The 19,968-nt window shown below is 39.0% G+C and overlaps 1 protein-coding gene across 3 annotated transcripts in view; it reads left to right on the forward strand.

Moving 5' to 3' along the window:
- The first annotated feature begins 1,408 nt into the window (after window positions 1-1,408).
- The window catches only part of LOC127660253 (rho guanine nucleotide exchange factor 9-like), a 122,015-nt gene continuing 103,455 nt past the window's right edge, over window positions 1,409-19,968 (forward strand). For all 3 annotated transcript variants that reach the window (XM_052150386.1, XM_052150387.1, XM_052150388.1), the window contains exons 1-4: window positions 1,409-1,587; window positions 2,546-4,141; window positions 5,328-5,466; window positions 7,128-7,234. In XM_052150386.1, coding sequence (XP_052006346.1) covers window positions 2,618-4,141; window positions 5,328-5,466; window positions 7,128-7,234 — 1,770 coding nt within the window. In that variant the 5' untranslated portion in view covers window positions 1,409-1,587; window positions 2,546-2,617. The remainder of the gene's footprint in view (window positions 1,588-2,545; window positions 4,142-5,327; window positions 5,467-7,127; window positions 7,235-19,968) is intronic.

Here is a 19,968-nt window from a genome sequence, read left to right on the forward strand (position 1 = left end):
CCAACCTCTCTACGTCCAACAATATGAAAATGCTGCCTGAATATTTCTGTGCCACAACAGACTGATTGCTGTCCCATGCCAGGCCACCCCTGTGAAAAACTCCTGGCTCTGCACCTGACTAGTAGACTGGTGTTTTATTACACACTCACTATCAAACTGTGGATCTGGAGCTGCGTCATAGGAAACTGAGGAAGATGACAATTGTTCTACAAGATAAAAAGCGATGACATCAGAGGTGCTTTCTAAACAGCACATTGAATAGGAGATATAGAACATTACGGCTACGATAGATAATTAAATGTCATTACATACATGTTGTAAGTTCTTTATCTTTCTTCTGACCAGTTTATGTCTCAAGCTGTCTTACTCTCTTCTTTTTTGCATTCTGTCTCTCTGTAGTTTTTCTAGCTTTTCACATTCACATATGAATTTAGTCTTGCCTTTGCTTTGGTTTAAAGCACAAACTATAACAGCTATAGTTATTTTGTCCAGGATGTGCATTGTGACTGAAGTGGACAGCAGGAAGCTGCCGGCTCTTGCACAGGAAGTGTGCTGAATGTGAGGTGCTGCGGGAATTTGCTGCTGTGTTTTGCTCTTTTTGGTTCTTTTTTGTTTTAACCAGTTAATAAAGATGTTAACAAATGAAGGACATTTTATGTTACCTGACAAAACATATTTTTAAGTGTATGAGGCTTAGACAATGCCTTGCTCATTTACTAAATACACTGATACAGTCAATGTCACTGTGTATTTGCTGTCTTGAATTTTACATTTTATACTCTGCCTTTATTATGATTGAGTCGACGCTCTCTAATGTTTAATGCCGAGTATGAGCCAGTAAGATGCTTGGTCTGATGAAATAGCTATTGCAGGAGTATGAAGTTGACAAACTAGAGTGTAGTGACTCACAAGGGGAAAGAAACTCAATTGTCTTTCCCTCACAATGGTGCAGCAAAGACAGAAGGGTGTGAGTGTATGGAGCAGATATTTATATACTGTTAGACAGGCTTCCTGACTTTGTCAAGCTTAAAGCATTTTTTTTTGCTCACTCGTGTAAGAACCTCTCTTTCCTGAGTCGGGCAGGGAAATGCCATGTGATTAAAGTAGCACCAAAACAGGACAAAAAGGAAGTGTTTCAAATAGGCTGTGAAACTTTTACCATACGTGCCCACTGCAAAGCTTGCTATAGCACTGATGAACATACATGAAACTTTATGACAATAAATCCATTTTAAAATGATTTGAAGCTTACATTTATTTGCAAATATAAAAATGACTGACCCATATAAAGAGAGCATTCAAGTTAAAATGGAAGAATGGCACAACTAACCGGATTATATCCACAAACTTAATGAGAGGAACTGGGCGTGTGTGGTGTCTGTTCACTCTCTGTAGGGCAAGAGTTCAACAGCTTTACTCTACTAAGAAAAAACCCTGGACCATTTTTTAAGAAAGCTCTGATTTAACAACCGTCTTCAATAACAGTATGGAATGATTCTATTGGAAAATGTTTTTGCCCAGAATGTTTTATGCACTTTAATGGGATAACAATTCTTGCTGTTGGTATTCTCTGGAAAGACTAATCTGGTAAGTTTTTATGACTATTCGTATTATTATTTTGCTTTTGATTGTCTTCTTAAAGAATGCAGGGTTTGTAAAATTCTGTCTTGTTTTGAATGTGTATTATCAGAGATGATGTAGCACTCTAAAAACAGTTTTTTACATTATTAGATTTAGAAGTTGAACAACTATATTAACTTAACTGTAATTTTGTCTATATTCATGTATATCACATTACAAATCTGGCATTCAAAGTGTCATTAAAAGCTGGAAATAAAAAAAGTTTTGGGATGCATTTGCAAACAACAAAATGGAACAGAATGACATAAAATCAAGTATTCACTAGTTTCTCTAATCATATAAGCACATTTATGACATTGTTACAAAAGGTACTTAAAAACTTTGTACAAAAGTTCAGATTTTCAAGCTTCAACTGAAATTATGCTCTTTGGAACAATCTCAAATCACTCTGGATAACATGCACAATTGCACCAAATATTCTTAAATCCATGTTCATTTTAATTTGAGTTGTTTTAACAAAAAAAAAGTTAAATTATATCAAAAAATTGTAAAAGAGAAGCATTTTCTCTACTATTCTCAGATATTTGGACCCTATACATATTTTTTGTATTTTTTATTATCAATTAAGATCCATCTGACGGGTGATTTGTGGTAAACATACTGTTAAATTCACAAATTGGAACAATTGGAAAAGTGTTCTCCGTTTCCTTTAATAAGCATATGGTGATGTGATTTCTAAACCCTTACAATGAGTCTACATATACATGAGAGAAGTTTAATATATTAAATCAAGCAGCCACTTAATCAATCCTTTTTAAACAACTATAATCTTATAGAATGTTAACAGAATGGTTATTTATATATATTATTTTAACATTCCAAATTCCAGTAGTCTAGAGTTACCATAAACCATACACTTTAATCACCTTATCAATCTACTGTGTGATATTTTGATCTGTCACAGACATTTTCAAGGAGGCCGATAATGCCGCTTCCCATAGTTGACTCCTGACATCTTGTCTTACAATGAGCGAGGATGGATAGCTCAACCAGCCCGACAGCAGAGTCTGCTGTTTCCAATGGATTTGTCAACAGTGTGTTTAATATTTCGCTAGACGAGGAAAGTAAAACAGGGATCTCATGGATTCCAGAGCCCAACTCCTCAGAGCCCGTCATTCCCTGTCAGACCCTCAGAAGAGAGAAGCCAGAACCCAACCAGCGGTCCAGATCCGCTGTCATTTGGAGGATTCTGAACCGCCGCAAGACCCCTTCTGACCTGGACCGGCGACCTCACTCTATGGTCCTCCCAGGCGAAGCGTCCTTTCTTAAACTGTCCATCAAAAACAAGGTGAGGTCCTTCAAGAAATTAAAGTCCCCATCTGTCTTTAAAGGGAAAACTGGTAAGCTATCCAGTGTCAAATTCAACAGCAACTTGAAAGAAGACGTGGATGACGTATATATGTGCAAGGACTCTCCCTCCTCAGAGCACAATAACTTTTCTAGGAATAAAGCCAAGAGACATTCATTTGCAGGACACACTACAGACTTCTACTGTTCGTTTGAGGACATAGACCCAGCTGGAACTCCAGAGAGTGAACACAAGGCGCTCAAGGACACAGCTAGTCACCAAAATGCATGCTGTCCTAAGTTATCCGAAAGAGAAACGTACACAAAGAAAGCTCACTCCAACACATCAAACTGCAACAATTCATCTGTGATGGACCATGAAGAACGATACGTGAAGCAAAGTCTCAAGATACCTCAAAGAAGACAATGGTCAAAGGGGGGCGATGTTTTGAATTACTTGAGAAGAATTTCCCTCAAAGGACGGGGAAGTTCGCCTTTGGCCGAGAGTAGTTTTGAGTCTATGAATACCCTGGACAAAACCATTGACTCTGACTACGGCTCGGTCAACTTTGAATTCGTGAAAGATTTGAACCCTGCACCTGAGCAAACGGGGCTTGATGGCAAAAGCAGCCATTTTAGAGGCCTATTCAGATTTTTCAACAGTGTGGCAGAGACCGCCATGAGATGGAGAAACTCATCTCGCACATTCTCCCCCCCTGAAGGACAGAGATCCCCTCAGGACTTGCAAACAACTCAACCATCAGAGCTCATCCACAATATGCCGTTGACTTTGAGGAGTCAGCATAAAACCGATAGCTCAGATAATGGTAAATCTAAATTATCCACTGACTTGGCATGCAAGGTGGTCTTACCAGCCAATGCCACAGTGGGTGGCTCTCCTGCTGTGGTGCTGAAGGCCTGGAGGACATGTCCAGTCTCTCCACCAGATAACAGTTCCCTGTGTAATGACTCGGATGGATCTCAATCGCAGCTCAACTCGATTCACATCTCTCTAGCCACCATTGAGAACCATTCAAGATGTGAAGAAGCAGAGAAGAGCCCCTGCTCAGAGCCACTGGACCAGAGAGATTCTGAAACTTTTGAACACTCAGATCGGATGAAGCACTTATCTAGCACAACAGTAGATGAAAACCAAGATATTTGCATTGCAAATAAGAAGAAAATACCAAATTGTCCAGAGAACTTATTTAAGGTAACATGAATGGACAGTGACTTTTAAATATCATATAGCTGTCAACTGCACCTCTTAGTAGTTTCACCTTAATTAAGAAAGTCCTAATAAGACTACTAATTATTACTACTTTGAACTTTTAATGGTCATAATATTGTCTAACATACTGCAATTATATCACTATGCTTCCATTACTAACAGTTTAACTGTGCTGCCATTGACTTGATCATTAATTGCTCTTTTATAAATGCTATTATGAGAATGTTACAGACATCTGGCTCTGTTTATTTTAATTCTCTTGATTATATAAGTATTCTTGTTTATAGTATGAAATGGCTTGCCAAGCTCTTTTTTTCATGTGTTGACATATTGACAGAATTTCTTATTCCTGAAAGTCTATTGAACCTGAAAGTTGGGGCCAATATTACATTTGAATTTACACCACAGTCGTGAACTGTGATTTGCTGCTTCCTATTGGTAGTCAGTTGCGAAAATATATTAAATGAAAATGTCCCTGAGTGCATGAGAGAAATGAGAGGTCAATTGAAATGAGAGGTCAATTGTCCTGAAAGAGAAAGACTGTACATTTTAAATGCTAAACATGCTAACAGACTGTTTTGTTGACATTTAATAGTAGCATAAACATCCACATGAACAAAAAAATACAAAAAAACAACACAACTCCAATTTAGATTTTATGAGGTATTTAATATTAATCTTGATCATGACTGCTTGAGAAAAACTGAAAGAAACTTTGATGTAAGTCCAAATCTGTTGTGAGTAAGCTTCTGCTTTACAATACAACAGAGATCCCAGAAAACCACAAATGTGATTAGAATTATGTAACCACCGCAGCCCAGATCCCTGTGTGCTTTCAATTAGCATTCAAATGCCCTATAAAAACAATTATGACATACTCATGTGAAAGACCATCATTTCCATTTAAATCAGTGCAAATATAGCAGTATCAGCCATGTAATAAGTCATCACTGGTTTGCATTATCAAGTGAGAGTTGTATTTCCATAAACTAGTTTTATTATTGACCACTATAGTTCAGAGTGGATGGATAGTGGCATCATTAGTTGGGTGCGATTAACCCCACTCCACTACTTCACCTGGTCATCATGTAGGCTAAACTGTAGGTCATGCTTTGGAATCAGTATAATATGTTTTTAGTGTGACCTGACTTTATACAGTGATTTTCAGGCCCTCTCTCGTCCTGTTGGCCAGTCGCCTGCAGATCCTCCATTTAAAGTTCTGCTACAGCGATGTCGCTCACTGCCATTGCCCACCACGCTCTTGGCTCTAGAGCCACTGGACCTGATGCATGCGCTCACTCCAGCAGGTACACTGATGATCAACTCTGTGAACAATATGTCTGTATGGCGGTCAATAGCCATGCATCAAATTCAGAGCTGAACATTAGTCAATAGAAAATTGTTTAAAACTGATGTAGTGTTTATTGTCTGTACATTTTATTCATAAAACAGTTATTCTTGTTGCATAGCGACATTCTCTTTATTGTTTACAATTAATTGCATCATTTTCTGAAATGTGACTATATACTTTTCCTGTCAACATGCATTTACATAGATCCTTCCTTAGGAAAGAAAACAAAACCTTTTTGAAACAAAGCCTTCTACAGCATAACCATAGAAATGCAAAAATAGCACCAATTCAAGTAACATTAAACGTTTCCCAAAGTGTAAGTGGGAGGTTGACTAATTGAAAGAACTAGTCTCCACAGGTTGCATATTCATTGCATGCACATCTCTTAAAATCTCATACTCCAGAATATGAATCTGCCAGCATGCTATATTTAGCTACTTTGCCTTAGTGAACGTGAAGCTGCATTTATAAGATCCATATCAGGACATCAACGCTCTGCTTAACATCATTGTCAAGTGCCGCTTTGAACTCCATACATAAAGTGCCACGGACAACAGCCGTGTTCGGAATGAAAGTGCCACGGACAACAGCCGTGTTCGGAATGGAATACTACCCATACTGCTCATACTGCTTCTTTTCTATGGCAGAATAGTAAGAGTAGTATGGTAGTATGCCATTACAGTCACGGCCAATGTCTTGTTCTACCTTTAGCACTGGCACTGCCCACGTAATGATAAATCATCCAAATTGTCTGGTAATTATTCATAATTAGCTGACTTTTTAAAAGGTCAGTAGCAGCGGGTTCAAAGTTGTAATTATTTGATCTGTATATATATATAAGCGGTGCACTGACAGACATTCAATAGGTGAACTCAAACAAGCTAGCTGCCCTTGAAAATTGAGAGTTCATGGCAAATTCGCTTCAAACTGCCACAAATTCACCATTGATCATTTTCACATGCAAATGAGCTTTGCGGCAAACTTGCAGTAAATTGTCCCCAAAGGTTTGCCGGAGGTTCACCACTACCTGAGAAGAACTTCAAACTTCTGGCAAACATTTGCGGCGAATCAAAAGCTACTTGGCATGAGAAAATAACGAGCAACAAATTTATTTAGAACTCACATGGAGCTGAATCAAATGTCAGAAACTAATGTCAAAATTGCTAAATGTGTTAATCGCATTAAAGAACAATAAAACATTTTAATCGTATGCGTTAATGTGCTAATTTGGACAGCTCTATATTTTACTTCAAAAAAATACATTTAAAGAAACATTTGTGTCCTTAATATTTTTATTATGTGGTAACCAGTTTAAATAAGCAATAAGGCAATCAAGGCTGTGCCATATTGTGAAAATAGTCATTGTTGAAGTGGTTACAGATACTCTGCTTCACCTCGAGCCTAACAATGCCCTCTAGCACAGCTTAATTGAAATATTTAAAATATGTCATGCAAGGGATAACAATAACACAAAAATTTTGCCAAAATAGCTGTAGACATTTCTCTTATAGTCATGATTACAGTTTCCATTATTAGTTTCCTTGGCAAGTATTTTATTGTATTTTTTGAAAAATTTTATTTCAGCATAAATATTTCAGCATTCCTTTTGTTATGCAGTGAAGTCAAAAACTCAGTCAGGTGTTCTCGGCATGAGGAACAGCAGCAAAGGATCCAACCGCCAGAAGCTGTTCAGACCAGGATCAGGGCCGCTGCATGTCAACATGGTGAGTGCTGCAGCCGCTGTCCTCACATGACACTTTAGTCACCTGATCAGATTTATCTGTGGACATAACTAACACTGGCTGGAGGCTGTTTGTTTTTCTTTTGTAAAGTTAATGGTGCACCCTTGCAATGTTTTGTTCATATTGTCTTGGACTTATACTGACTTCTAGTGGCATGGATGCAGCATTATTCAAACAATAGTTTAAGTTACTGATGTCATCAAAGAAATTCACTTTTCACAGTCAGTTGTGATTATTCCATGAGTATAAGTAAAATAAAAAATAAAAAACAGGGTGTGAGTATTATTCAGCTGGTCATGTGATCCCAACGTGAAAGCCCCCATGGGGGGATCTTACACAGTGGAATCAATCAGGACTCATGTGAGTGCTCTTGATTTTATACATATGTTTCAAAATTACTATTAATTTCTATAGGAGTTATACTGTTTTAATGATGAAAAAAATTACTGAGTGCTCCTTTAAATTTGAGGGACTCTAGCATGAAACTCGACTTGACACTGCTGTGTAGGTATCATCAGAATGGCAATGTGTATGATGTGGTATGAATGGATAAGCTAAGTTCCTGCAGAGAGACTGTACTGCACTCTGGATTAGTGGCTAGTTCTAACATCTCTCTTTCTGGTATATGTGTAAATGAGCATGCCAGAGGCCTGAGAGAAGCTCTGAACCTCTAAATAAACTGCTGATGAAGCTTCTGTGAGCTTTAGTTTAGTGATTAACTCTACATGAGAGAATCCAGCTTGTGTGTCAGCTTGAGCTTATATATGAGAGGATTGCTATGAGGTAGGGGAGTGAAATCTCCCCTTCAGAGTGAATTTGGTTCTCTCACTCACATTATGTAATGGTTACATCTTCATAGATGAGTCATCAAAGCAAGCAGAGCATGCTGGGAATCTGTGGAGATTAACTGTGGTGCGCACTTGCCTCTTTGCTCAATGCTGTAAAAACCAGAGCATGTTTCTATATTTATACACCCAAAAGCATTTCAACTTCACAAGTCTAACAAATTTACTCATGCAAGAATGATGTAAGCTTAGGCTGCTCGATTATGGCAGTAATCATAATCACGATTATTTTGGTCAATATTGAGATCACGATTATTTAACACGATTACTCATTGACTTCGGAACTTTAAATGTAAACTGCACTGGGTAGGGGAGGAGGCTATTGTCATAGGGTAGTTATGTATGTTATGTACAGTAATCAAATAAAGGAAAGCCTCCATCGCCATCATTTACAGCTGGGGTGCTCACACTTCTATGGAATGAGATCATCATGTTATTGCAGCAAGAGCTGCCATGTACAATAAAATCTGTGGGAGGCCGGCGCGTATGCCGAGGAGATGGGAGTTGAGCAGCAGGCCAACATACGGTTCTCCCTGTCACACTCCCCGGATTCGGCTAGATGTTCTCCCATGGAGTTTACACATGGGCATTTGCATCCTAGCCCTGAGGCCCCCACTGCTCTTTCCTTCTGTACTGAGGATGAGGACGCTATATCTATGGTGGAACTGGATTCTGAGGACCTCGCCGTGAGTAGGCTGAAGCCTTTCCTCCTAGCAGTCAGATTTTCAGACCTTCGGAAGCTTATGTGGAATTGTTGGAGATTATTACACGTGCAGTGGAAATATTCCATGCTGTGAAACAGCACACTGCTGCATTCCAGCAGAAGCTTCCTCGTAGAGAGAGAGAGAAAAGCCCGCCGCAGCTCCGGTACGTTCACATTTGGTATCTTAGCTACATCCCACCAGAGAGCTGCATAAGGTGCCAGACATTAATTTTGTACCTCCTCAGATGGATTGGGCTCCTCGTTCATTCCCACTCTCATGGGCATGTCCACGCCAGACTGGCCCCTTTTAAATGGCCGGCAGGTCACCAGAAGCGAGAATGATGGACTTGCAATGAAGCAAAGGGTGAGCCACCATTTGGTGAATGAAACCAGACCATACAAACTTATCCGTATTGTTTCTTTTTGACTGGGTTGAATTCACCATTGTTAACGCTTTGAACATCCGAGAGCCAGAATATAGTTCAGTTTCCATCCACAGTTTGCACTGGGGAGCGAACATTATAAACTCACATTCTGAATTCAGCCAAGGTTCTCGAGACATGCATAACAGAATTCAGTGTTCATCATTCACAAATGTTCACAAGACACAGAAAACAAATGCACCACACGTTGGCGAACCAATTTTCCCATTTAAACATTTCCCCCAATGTTTGTACATTTTCCCCATTCAAGGTATATTCTGTCAGCGGACTGCAAAGGCATCTCAGGATGCTCATCTTTTATGCCTGAGTGCAATAAAGGCAAAAACATTATAAAATTCCCTTCAATCAGTCTCAGTAGTAGAGGAGCGAAGGATTCCCTCTCCTGTGCCGCTGGTTCGGGGGCAGTTGCCAAAAGTAAGCCAAGTTCGCCATCTAGTAGTTACAGGTTGCACTGCAGGCAAAACCTATGCATTAATCCCTCTGTATGCCCATCTGTCGGCTTGGTAGCAGCTGAAGGGCATTTCGAACTGGGTACTTAGAACGATAAAGCATGGTTGGACAATTCAATTCTGTTGCCGTTTTAATTCTGGAAATTCATTCTCTTAGAAAAAAGGGCAATACAGGAGATACCCCCTTTTCAGAGAGAGTGTTTTTACAGCCGTTATTTTCTGGTCCCGATAAAAGATCGCGGCTTACGTGCCATTCTGGATTTGAGATATTTGAATTCCAAACTATTGAAACGTAATACATTTTCAGATTTGCGTCTTTCCGTTTGGACTTGCACTGGCACCATGCACTTTCACAAAATGTATGGATACGGCTTTGATACACTTGAGGCTTCAGGGCATCTGTGCTTTGAATGATCTCGACAATTGCTTGGTGCTATCCCACACAGAGATGTTGGCTGCTCATCATTGAGATGTCATTCTCAGCCACCTGAGTAATCTAGGGCTGTGTGTAAACCTAGACAAGAGTGCCTGTTGCTAGATTCGCAGGTGGGTCTGTCTCCAGCCCATGTTCTGTCATTCCACCGGTATCTAATGATGTTTAGAGGGGGGATTTCTCCCTGCGAGAACATTTTGCAGGCTTTTGGGGCTCATGATCGCGGCTTCCACTGTCATTACCCTGGGCATGTTGCATTTGAAACCTTTTCAGTGCTGGATGAACTCCACAATATGCGCTTATCAATTAGTCTCTGTCAGTAGACATTCTCTTGTCTCTCATTTTATGCATTTGGTACGCAGGCTTAGAACTTTTTGTCCCATCCGCATTCCTTTATAGAATTTGTTTTTTAGGCACTCTCAGGTGCTCCATTTGAGCCCTCGGCAACAGTCGCTGATAAGTTTCTGACTCTTAAAACAGCCCTGCTGGTGGCATTGGTGTCGTTTAAAGGGGTTAGTGATTTGCATGCTCTGTCGGTTAATCCCTTATGTATGGATTTTGCACCACGGTGTTCAAGGTTGGAGTTAAGACCTCATATGGGCTATTTGCCCAAGGTAGTTTTAACATAATTTCTCTCACAGGCTATTAAATTTCAGGCTTTCTGTCCTCCCCCATTTGAGTCGGAGGAGCATGAAAGATTGCATATGTTTTGCCCAATTTGGCCAAGGCAAGTTTATGTTGACCGTACTAGCCAGTGGCATAAGTCAGAGAAGTTGTTTGTGTGCTTTGGTAGCCACAACAGGGGTGTTTCGGTATCTCATTGGCTAGTTTATGCAATTTCAAGTTTAGTTTATTGTTTATTTTCATTCTAAAATATGGGCTACATGTTATTGCACATTAAAAAAAGTTCTTGAATCTAACAGCTTCTGGAAAGAAGCTTTTTCTGAGCCTGGTTGTTCTTGCTCTAAAGCTGCGCAGCCTTCTACCTGAGGGAAGGAGGGTAAGCAGTCTATGAGCAGGATGGAAAGAGTCTTTCATGATACGGTCAGCCCTGTGCCTACATCTACTGGTGTAAATGTTCTCAATAGTTGGAAAACTGCATCCAGTCATCCTCGTACGGTTTACCTTCGTCTTCAGGCACTTGAGCTCATTCAACGAGGAGCATGGCATCCTCATGGGCTTTGGCTATTATTGTGTAAATTATTGTAAAAATTCCTTTAGAGAAAATCCCTACATCCTTTTGTAATCATGATGGTTCTTATGTTGTTGATTTCTGATGTTTTTATGATTGGTGTTGAAAAATTGTGTCTAGATTTATATATATATTTTTTTACATCTATATTTTTAATAGGGTCTTTTGTGAGGTGTACTAGTGAATTGTTATATATTTGATACATCATTCTGACACTGTGATTAGTTGAGTGTCTTGACTGATTGAATGATTGAGGTAATGCACATCCCTAAATAACCTAATAATTAGCTGGGATTCAATTCCAGAGCCCAATATGATTGGTTGTTTAAGTGTGCTTTCATTGGTCAGAGTTGTTTTAAATGAGCATGTCGTGTTTTTTTTTTATCTTAATCCTGATGAAGGCCTACGTGCCAAAATGCGTTAGTTAATGTTTATAATTTTAAGTCTAATAAAGGTTCTCATGTACAAAATATGTACAGAACACCATAATTTGTTTAATTGGTTGGATTCAACAGGAAGGCCCCCAAACATCTAGGGTCCTGAGCATTTGTATGTGTTTAGGGCTGCACAATTTGTACAAAAGTCATATTGTGATTATTTTGAAAATTATTGCGAATACAAGTTGAAGTGCACTATAATAAACAAAAAATGAATGTGATTCCTTTTGACCAAAATTTGGTAAGGTTTTGCCTATGTTCTGCTGCCAATAAACAAACTTGGGCTACTTGTTAAGTGTTCACTCATGAGTCTTTTTTTAAAAGAAAAAAACTAGAGTGCTAACAATATTGCACTTTAAATATCACACACTCACTAACATCAGACAACTTTGGCTGCAAGCAACACTTGTGCTTTTACACCATGCAACATTTCTGCTGCAGAAACTGCTACACTTTATACAGAAAATTAAGTTATAAAATGGTTATCAGGAGTGAGCTATTAATAAGTATTACAAATGTGATTGTCATGAAATCTTATTTAAATGATGCTTGTGTAATCTAATTTACATTTACATTTATGCATTTGGCAGACGCTTTTATCCAAAGCGACTTACAGAGCCCTTATTACAGGGACAATCCCCCCGGAGCAACCTGGAGTTAAGTGCCTTGCTCAAGGACACAATGGTGGTGGCTGTGGGGCTTGAACCAGAGTCCTTCTGATTACTAGATTACCAGTTATGTGCTTAGACCACTTACCCCAACCGCCTGGGTTGAGAGCGCATTGGGAAAAAGTGCAGTAAGACACATGAAAAATACATCCTTTGAAAACAATCCTAAAAATTAGGGGTGTGAATCTATGGGTTGAAAGTGAATCGTTTCGATTCACAATAGAATTTAAATAACGATTCGATTCTGCATTTTTTAAATGCATTTACAGGATTCTTAAAATACTCCCCCTAATGTGGCTTAGGCAAGAATATTTTAGAGTCAAGAGTACCTACGAAAGTATTTTACTATAAAAAGTCCACGATTTCACTACAGTGACCACATTTTATTTGAGTAGTGGCCACGCAAAAACATATAGGCAACCGACTTGCTGCCTTGTTTAATGGCTTAACCAACAGCGTTTTTGGATGAATTGTATTCTTAATGAAACTGTGGTCTCAGTACATTTGGAAAAGCACGTCATTTTCAACCTATCTCCATAGGCAGCATTTTCCAGTTTTCGCACACAGCCAGTGAGCTGCCAATGAGCCAATACAATCCTTTCCCTTCATGCTAATGTGCTTTGCAGCAAACTTGTGGCAAATTGTCCATTGTTGCTAAAAGTTTGCTGGAGGTTCCACAACTGGCAAAGAGCTGCAAACTTCTGGCAAACATTTACAGCAAATCAAAAGCTAATTTGATTGTGAAAAGGCAAATTTGCAGCAAGTTTGGGGGTAGAGCGTGAGCTGTCAATTGCTTATGTGATTCTCAGTGGCCATCCTAAGGAGAAATCAGACACGAGGTGCACAAAAGCTGCTCAGAAACATTTTCAAAGAAAGTTATGGACAGAACCGAGAGCAAGAGGGGCGACAGAACAGTAAAGCACATGCCTGTGAGGGGAGAGAACTATGAGGGCGAGTGCCTAGAGAACAAAGCTGCACATGTCTCCATTAAAACACGCTTGTTACTTATTAAACATTTATACATTTTAGAATATTATGCACTGTTTTGTCAAATCGAGAGTCCTCAGATTTTTTGCATTTTAATTTGATTATTGCCTAACACTAATGAGTCTAATTTTGTCACTAATGAGAAACTAATGAGAAAATTTGTGAATCGCTACACCCCTACTAATTATTTCTTGTTTTAAGGATTTTCAGATCATTTTATAGAAAAGCATTACAAAAATTCAATACAAAAATTATCATCAAGAGTAAGATTTATGCAGTACATCATCGCCCTAATATCTTAAGAAATGTCTTAAGAAAACATTATGATCTAACATGGATTTTCTTGATAGAAAAAATATAATCGTGCCTGGAAAGAAATAGCATTTTAGCTTAGCATAAAGCTAAATGTTCACATGACAGTTTACACAATGCTAACAATTTCTGCAGCTCCAAACTTGCCTCAAAACCCCACAGTGTACACAACCACATCTTCTTCTGATTGTATCATTTACAGCATACTGATTGATGTTTTCCTACAGAATAGACTAAATACTACATTAAACAAATCACAATAAGATGCACAGTAATCTCTTAGTAAACAAAATACTTTTTGAATGTAAATGTATTCCAATTACCAATTAATTAAAATGTAACATTAGTGCAATAAAGTTACTAATATTTTGTATTTTAAATAAATAATCCTGTTACATATCATTTGTTACTCCCCAACTCTGGTGACAGCCAACACAATAGGCTCTGCTCATTTCAAACATCATCATTCAGTGGAAGGGGAGGAAGAAAAGTCTAAAACACTGCTTCTGCTTCTTTCTTCCGACATGTGTACTCTAACTTGTTAACATGGGTGCTGAAAAAATACGCTCTGCTTGACGATTTTAGTTCAATTAATTCTGCAGCCCTATTTGTGTTGTAACACTGCCACAGCTGCATTGTAGAAGATTGGGGCAATTTAAAGCCTTGATGTATGAAAAACTTTATACAAACAGAGTGTAGCGCAGAGGAGGGCAGGTCCGGTCCGGAATGACACACGCCCGGACCCCAATCAGCCTGATGAGATGAGCGAGTGATAAAGGCTACCAGAGATGGCAGAGGACTATGGCAGCTGCCCTGTATGTGTTTTTGTTTAAGTTTATCATTAAACTATTATTTATACTGTCAAGCCGGTTCTCGCCTCCTCCTTTCCCTTAATCCCTTTACACTGGTGCCGAAACCAGGGAGGGAGGAGGGAAGCCCGTTGTAGAGTCCTCGACACTGCCATCCACCCAGGGGAGTGGCGCTGCCATCCGCTGGGAGACGGAGTAGCCCGACTTCCTGGACACAGGGAACAGCCGGTGTCTGCAAGGGGAGGAGGGACTGGAATCCCCGACCACCTGGAGTGATGGAGCCACTGCCAGGGGTAGAGGAGTGCCCTGCTTGCCGCCAGAAACTTGGAGGGGTCGAGGGAAGACCGGCGTCCGCAAGGGGAGGAGGGAATAGACTCCCCGATCACCAGGAGAAGTAGGGCCGCAGGAGTGTCCCCACATGCCGCCAGAAACGCAGAGGGCTGTTCTGTCTGACGGGGGTTTGAGGTTTGACTCAGGAATGGCTGTCGTCCACCTGAGAGCATGGAGGAATGATCGAGGACCATGCAACAGCGCATCAGAGAACCAGTAAGTGAGTTTCTCTTTTCTCTCTCTCCTCTCTCTGAGGGCCTTTCCCTCAGCTGTTTTTTTTCCCACTTGTCTCCTCCCAGGTTGAAGGTGGCATTACCCCCTAAACAACCCCCTGGCAACGCAGGGAGGAGTGTATGGCGGGGCCGGGCCGGAATGACGCACGCTCTGACCACAATCAGCCTGATGAGGCGAGCGAGGGATAAAGACAGATAATGTTTTTGTTTAAGTTTATTATTTAACTACTATTTATATTGTCAAGCCGGTTCACGCCTCCTCCTTTCCCTCTAACCCCTTTACACAGACAATTTATGAAATTGTTTTGTAAAAAGTTTATATTGCTATGGCAGGAGCATAATAAATGTGCATTCTCTTTCAAAATGCTTTTATATTATGAAAGTAAATTCTGAAAATATGCTTGCATAATTCATGATAAACCGCAGTGAAATTAGCACAGATTATGTTTACGAGAGAGTGCACTAGCAGACATTCTACGCTGAAGCATGGTTCTGTTTGAGGAGTTGGAAATATTCCTTGACCTACATTGGTTGAGTAATGTTTTATTCATGCTGTAATGATGATGGGTTGGAAAAGAGTTTGCTGTTTATTCCTCTGATCACTGTTTAAAAGCTGTATTGTCCATAAAGACAGTGCAGCCCTACAGTGTGCTACATGACAGCTCATTTCAGAATCAGATTTCTGTTTATCCACCAGTGCCATGGTCACTTGAAGGATTGTCCAGTTACATAACAGTGTTCGGTAGGCACAGAGAAGGAGAACAGCAAAGTTTTCACAATCTCTAAGAGATGCTTCATAGGCCAGTATGAGACTAAAAGGGATGAAGTGCCCTGCTTCTCAGATTTTTCTTTGCAGTTATCTTACGCGTGTCTAATCTACAGTTTCATAACAATGTATTGGCAAAGATTCCAGAATTATCTCAATAACTTTTTTTTAAATTCTTTAGCAAATGATCAGATTATCTGAGCTATGCTATTCACATTTTATTGTGTGTCTCATTTGTGCCATTGTGAGGAATGTTAGGAGACACGTCTAAGATATCGAGAGATGATATTTAAATGAGTTTCCTGAGATATGAATTAGCAACCACTGTGCGATAAAACTTTACTCAGTGATTTGAGAAAATATTCAGCTGCTTTTATTATAACCTTCGGTAGTAACAGCAGCCTTTGCTCTATTATTACTCTATTATTACCAGGGGAGGAAAGAGTACTGAAAAATCATTAGAAATACTGTTACTTCCCAAAAAATGTAGTGTGAGTAGAGTAAAAGTAGCTGTCCTAAAAACTACTCAAGTAAGAGTAAAAGAGTAGCTAATTTAAAAGTACTCAAAAGTATGTAACAATTACATTAAAATCAGTTTATTTATAGGGTCTAAATTTATCTTAATGCCGAAACGTTGTTTGGTATAGGAGCTACATCACGCTTAAATAGGAATAATTCACCCAAAAAGTACAATTCTCTCATTATTTACTCACCCTCATGCCATCCTGGATGTGTATGACTTTGTTTATTTCTGCAGAGCACAAATTAAGATTTTTAGAAGAGTATCTCAGCTCTTTTTCCATACAATGAAAGCTCAACAAATCATCATAAAAGTAGTCTAATCCATGTACCTCCAGTGATTTAATCCATGTCTTCAGAGTGATATGATAAATGTGGTGAGAAACAGATCAATATTTAAATCCTTTTTTACTAATTCTCCTGCCTACTTTCATGTTTTTCTTGTGTTTTTGGTGATTTACCACCTACTTACTTCATGCATATTGCCACCTACTGGGCAGAGAGAATATTTTTTTTAGCAAAAATAGACTTAAATATTGATCTGTTTCTCATCCACACCTGTCATATAAATTCTGTCATGGATTAAACCACTGGAGTTGTATGTATTACTTTTTTGGCACCCCTTCACTTACATCGAATGGACATACAGAGCTGAAATATTCTTCTAAAAATCTTAATTTGTGTTCTGAAGAAAGAAAGTCATAGATGGGATGAGGGTGAGCAAATGATAAGGGAATTTTCATTTTTGTGTGAATTATTTCTTTAAGTAGCACATGGGGGGCCACATTGTCCTCCTTTTGAGATACAATGTTCCACAACGATTTAGTTCTTGCATCTTTTAAGCCCAGAAATAGTTGCATTCTTATTCTAATGCATGATACACAATTTTCTGAAGTTTGTGACTGGTGGAATTTTCTGCTGAACTATTGCTCTGCAAATGTTGATACTTTTCTATATTCTAAAGGCTAAGCATTATTATACATTATTTTATCATCTCTACTTTCCTGGTAATTTATTATACAAATGAATACACTCTCTACATCAGGAGTCCGTGTTATTAAAAAACGAACAATTCAAAAATATATATATTATTATTACAAATGAAATAAAAATTGTTTTATTCAATTACATTAATATTTTTAAAGCTTCTCAAGTTATTCAGTCAAAGGTAGTGAGTGGTTTTCTCATTGCCTTGTTAATGCTGTTTGATTATTATCCTTTATATGACAAAGCCTACTAGACAGAGCCCAATTCATTTACATGTACACTTCAAGTCCAACATTTTGATGCAAATACGCTATTTGTCCGACTGTTTAAATTCACTTTAGATCTAGTAAGCAGAAATATGAAATTTACCTCGATATGTTTCTTCAAATTAGAGGCAGGATTAATGCTGATATCTGGCTTGATCAAGTTAAACTCACATGACACGATTAAGCAATTGGCCTTTTTCACTGCAAAAATCCCATTCAGATGCAGCCGTGATGTTCAGCTCTAAACTATGCTTGAGGCATTCTCCACATCCATAAATGTTAGATTTGCAGCTGCCGTTCAAGTTTTTTACTTGTGATTTGATTGGACGGGAATCACAAGACTCTGCCTAGCCAATCATGTTGATAGATAAAAATACAATTAGGACAGGGAAGTAGCAAACACAGACGGTGGGAAAATAGCACAGTAAAAGTACAGTTACAGCACTTGAAATGCACTCAAGTAAAAGTAAATGTATAGAAGTTTTAAACTACTTAATAAAGTAAAATTCTTAGGAAAAAAGTAGTTAATTACAGTAACGAGAGTATTTGTAATTCGTTACTTTACACCCCTGATTATTATAGCTCTAGTGTAGATTGATTGTTTTTTCACATAGGGGAGGGTGGGGTAAGATGAGCCAGTTTTTACTTATGTGGATCTCCAGGCAAGGGAAATTGAGACAAAAGTGCAATTAAGACATCTACTGTTAATTTGGGATGTTGCCTATCAACTGAAAATATAAGAATGCACCTATGACAAAGAGGCTTGAAATTATGACCTCAGGAAAGAAAAGTGTTCATGTGACTCAACTTACACCAGGCTAGGGGTAAGTTGATCCCAGTCAGTGGGTAAATTGAGCCATCTGGGGGTAAACTGACCATATTATTTTTCACGTTTTAATGCAAGCATAAAAAAAATAATAATAAGTTGCCTCTTTAAAAAAATAATAATTTAATAATACACTTACCTTTCCAAACAATGTTATTTTTGTAAAGCTACCTCAATCAACACAAAACAAACCAATTAAAGTTTAATTTTCCCTTTAATATTTTATTTTTTGTATTGGTGAACAATAGTTTTAAACATTTCTGTTAAGTGAAGGACTGCCAGCATAGTTTTCAGGAGCAAGAAATATGGTTATATGCTGTATTTCATATGCTGTTAATCAAGTCATGTCCAATCACACACATACACACATAAACGTGTTTGGCAGAAAGAACGTCCCTTCAGTGTGTTCAGTTCTAATTTCCAATTTTGTTAAACAGATTCACAGTTTTGAACTTGTGAGAACAAAAGAACAGTTTGATATTCCAGACCTCAGCACAGTGAAAATGACTATTAGACATTCCATCCATCAAGGTTGCAGGGAAATATGAGTTGTTGCTCCCTCCTTGCAGTTCCGCCAACCTTTCGAGGTTTAGGAAGCTTCTTCAGCACATCATTTAGTGGGACAGATCCCACATCATTTTCTTTGAATGCAAAGGTGGCTTTGTCTTTGCCAGTGCACCCTCGGATTCTTCTGAGGAATCTTGCATTAACTTCATTGTCCTCAAGGCTCTCAACCAAGCCAATATAATGGTAGCTGTTGCATTTGGTCGCAAAATTCACAATAATAAAGTCACCAACTGACAGATCTGAGATGTCTGTTTCACTAGTCTCATCCTGGGAGCTGTCACACTCAGAAGTGTCATCAAGTGGGATGGGAACATCACTCTCCTCAGAGCTGCTGTACACTGGGGTTTTCTTCTTGGTTTGTTTCTTCTTGGACTTTCCTTGTTCTTTTATGTTGGTTACTTGTTTCCCCTTCAGTTTGTTTTTTCTCTTTTCATGTTCCATTTCTTTTGCCTGCTTTTCAGGTGTATCAGTCAGGATCCTTGTCTTCACTCGCTTTCTCTTTGTCTGTGCCCTAGGCTGCTGACTTTTGGGTAAGGGTAGAATTTCAGTGGGAGATACATATCCAGGGGAGGTGAGGAGTGAATCTGTCCCAGATCTTGAAGAACATGCCTGTGAAGGCAACTCAGCAGAGGTGGAGGTTGAAGCCATGGGTGGATCTTCTTCAGAAGTAGACAGCACATCAGGGTTTGGCCTGTCTGACACCATGGATGGTTCAAACTCTGCATCAGAGAAAATATCTCTGTTGTAAGGAAAAATCACTGTGGACCTGAATCCAGAAGAGATATTCCGTGGTGTCATTGCCGACATGAAAGCCTCATTTACACATACAGGGATGTGGTATATGCTGGCTGTTTTTCCTGGGTTAGATCTCATCCAACCATCAAGAGCTCTGTTGTAATAGATCTTGAATGGACCATAGACACTCTTGTCCAGAGGCTGCAGGC

The sequence above is a fragment of the Xyrauchen texanus genome, chromosome 19 (genome assembly GCF_025860055.1).
Source record: "Xyrauchen texanus isolate HMW12.3.18 chromosome 19, RBS_HiC_50CHRs, whole genome shotgun sequence".
Taxonomy (NCBI): Eukaryota; Metazoa; Chordata; class Actinopteri; order Cypriniformes; family Catostomidae; genus Xyrauchen; species Xyrauchen texanus.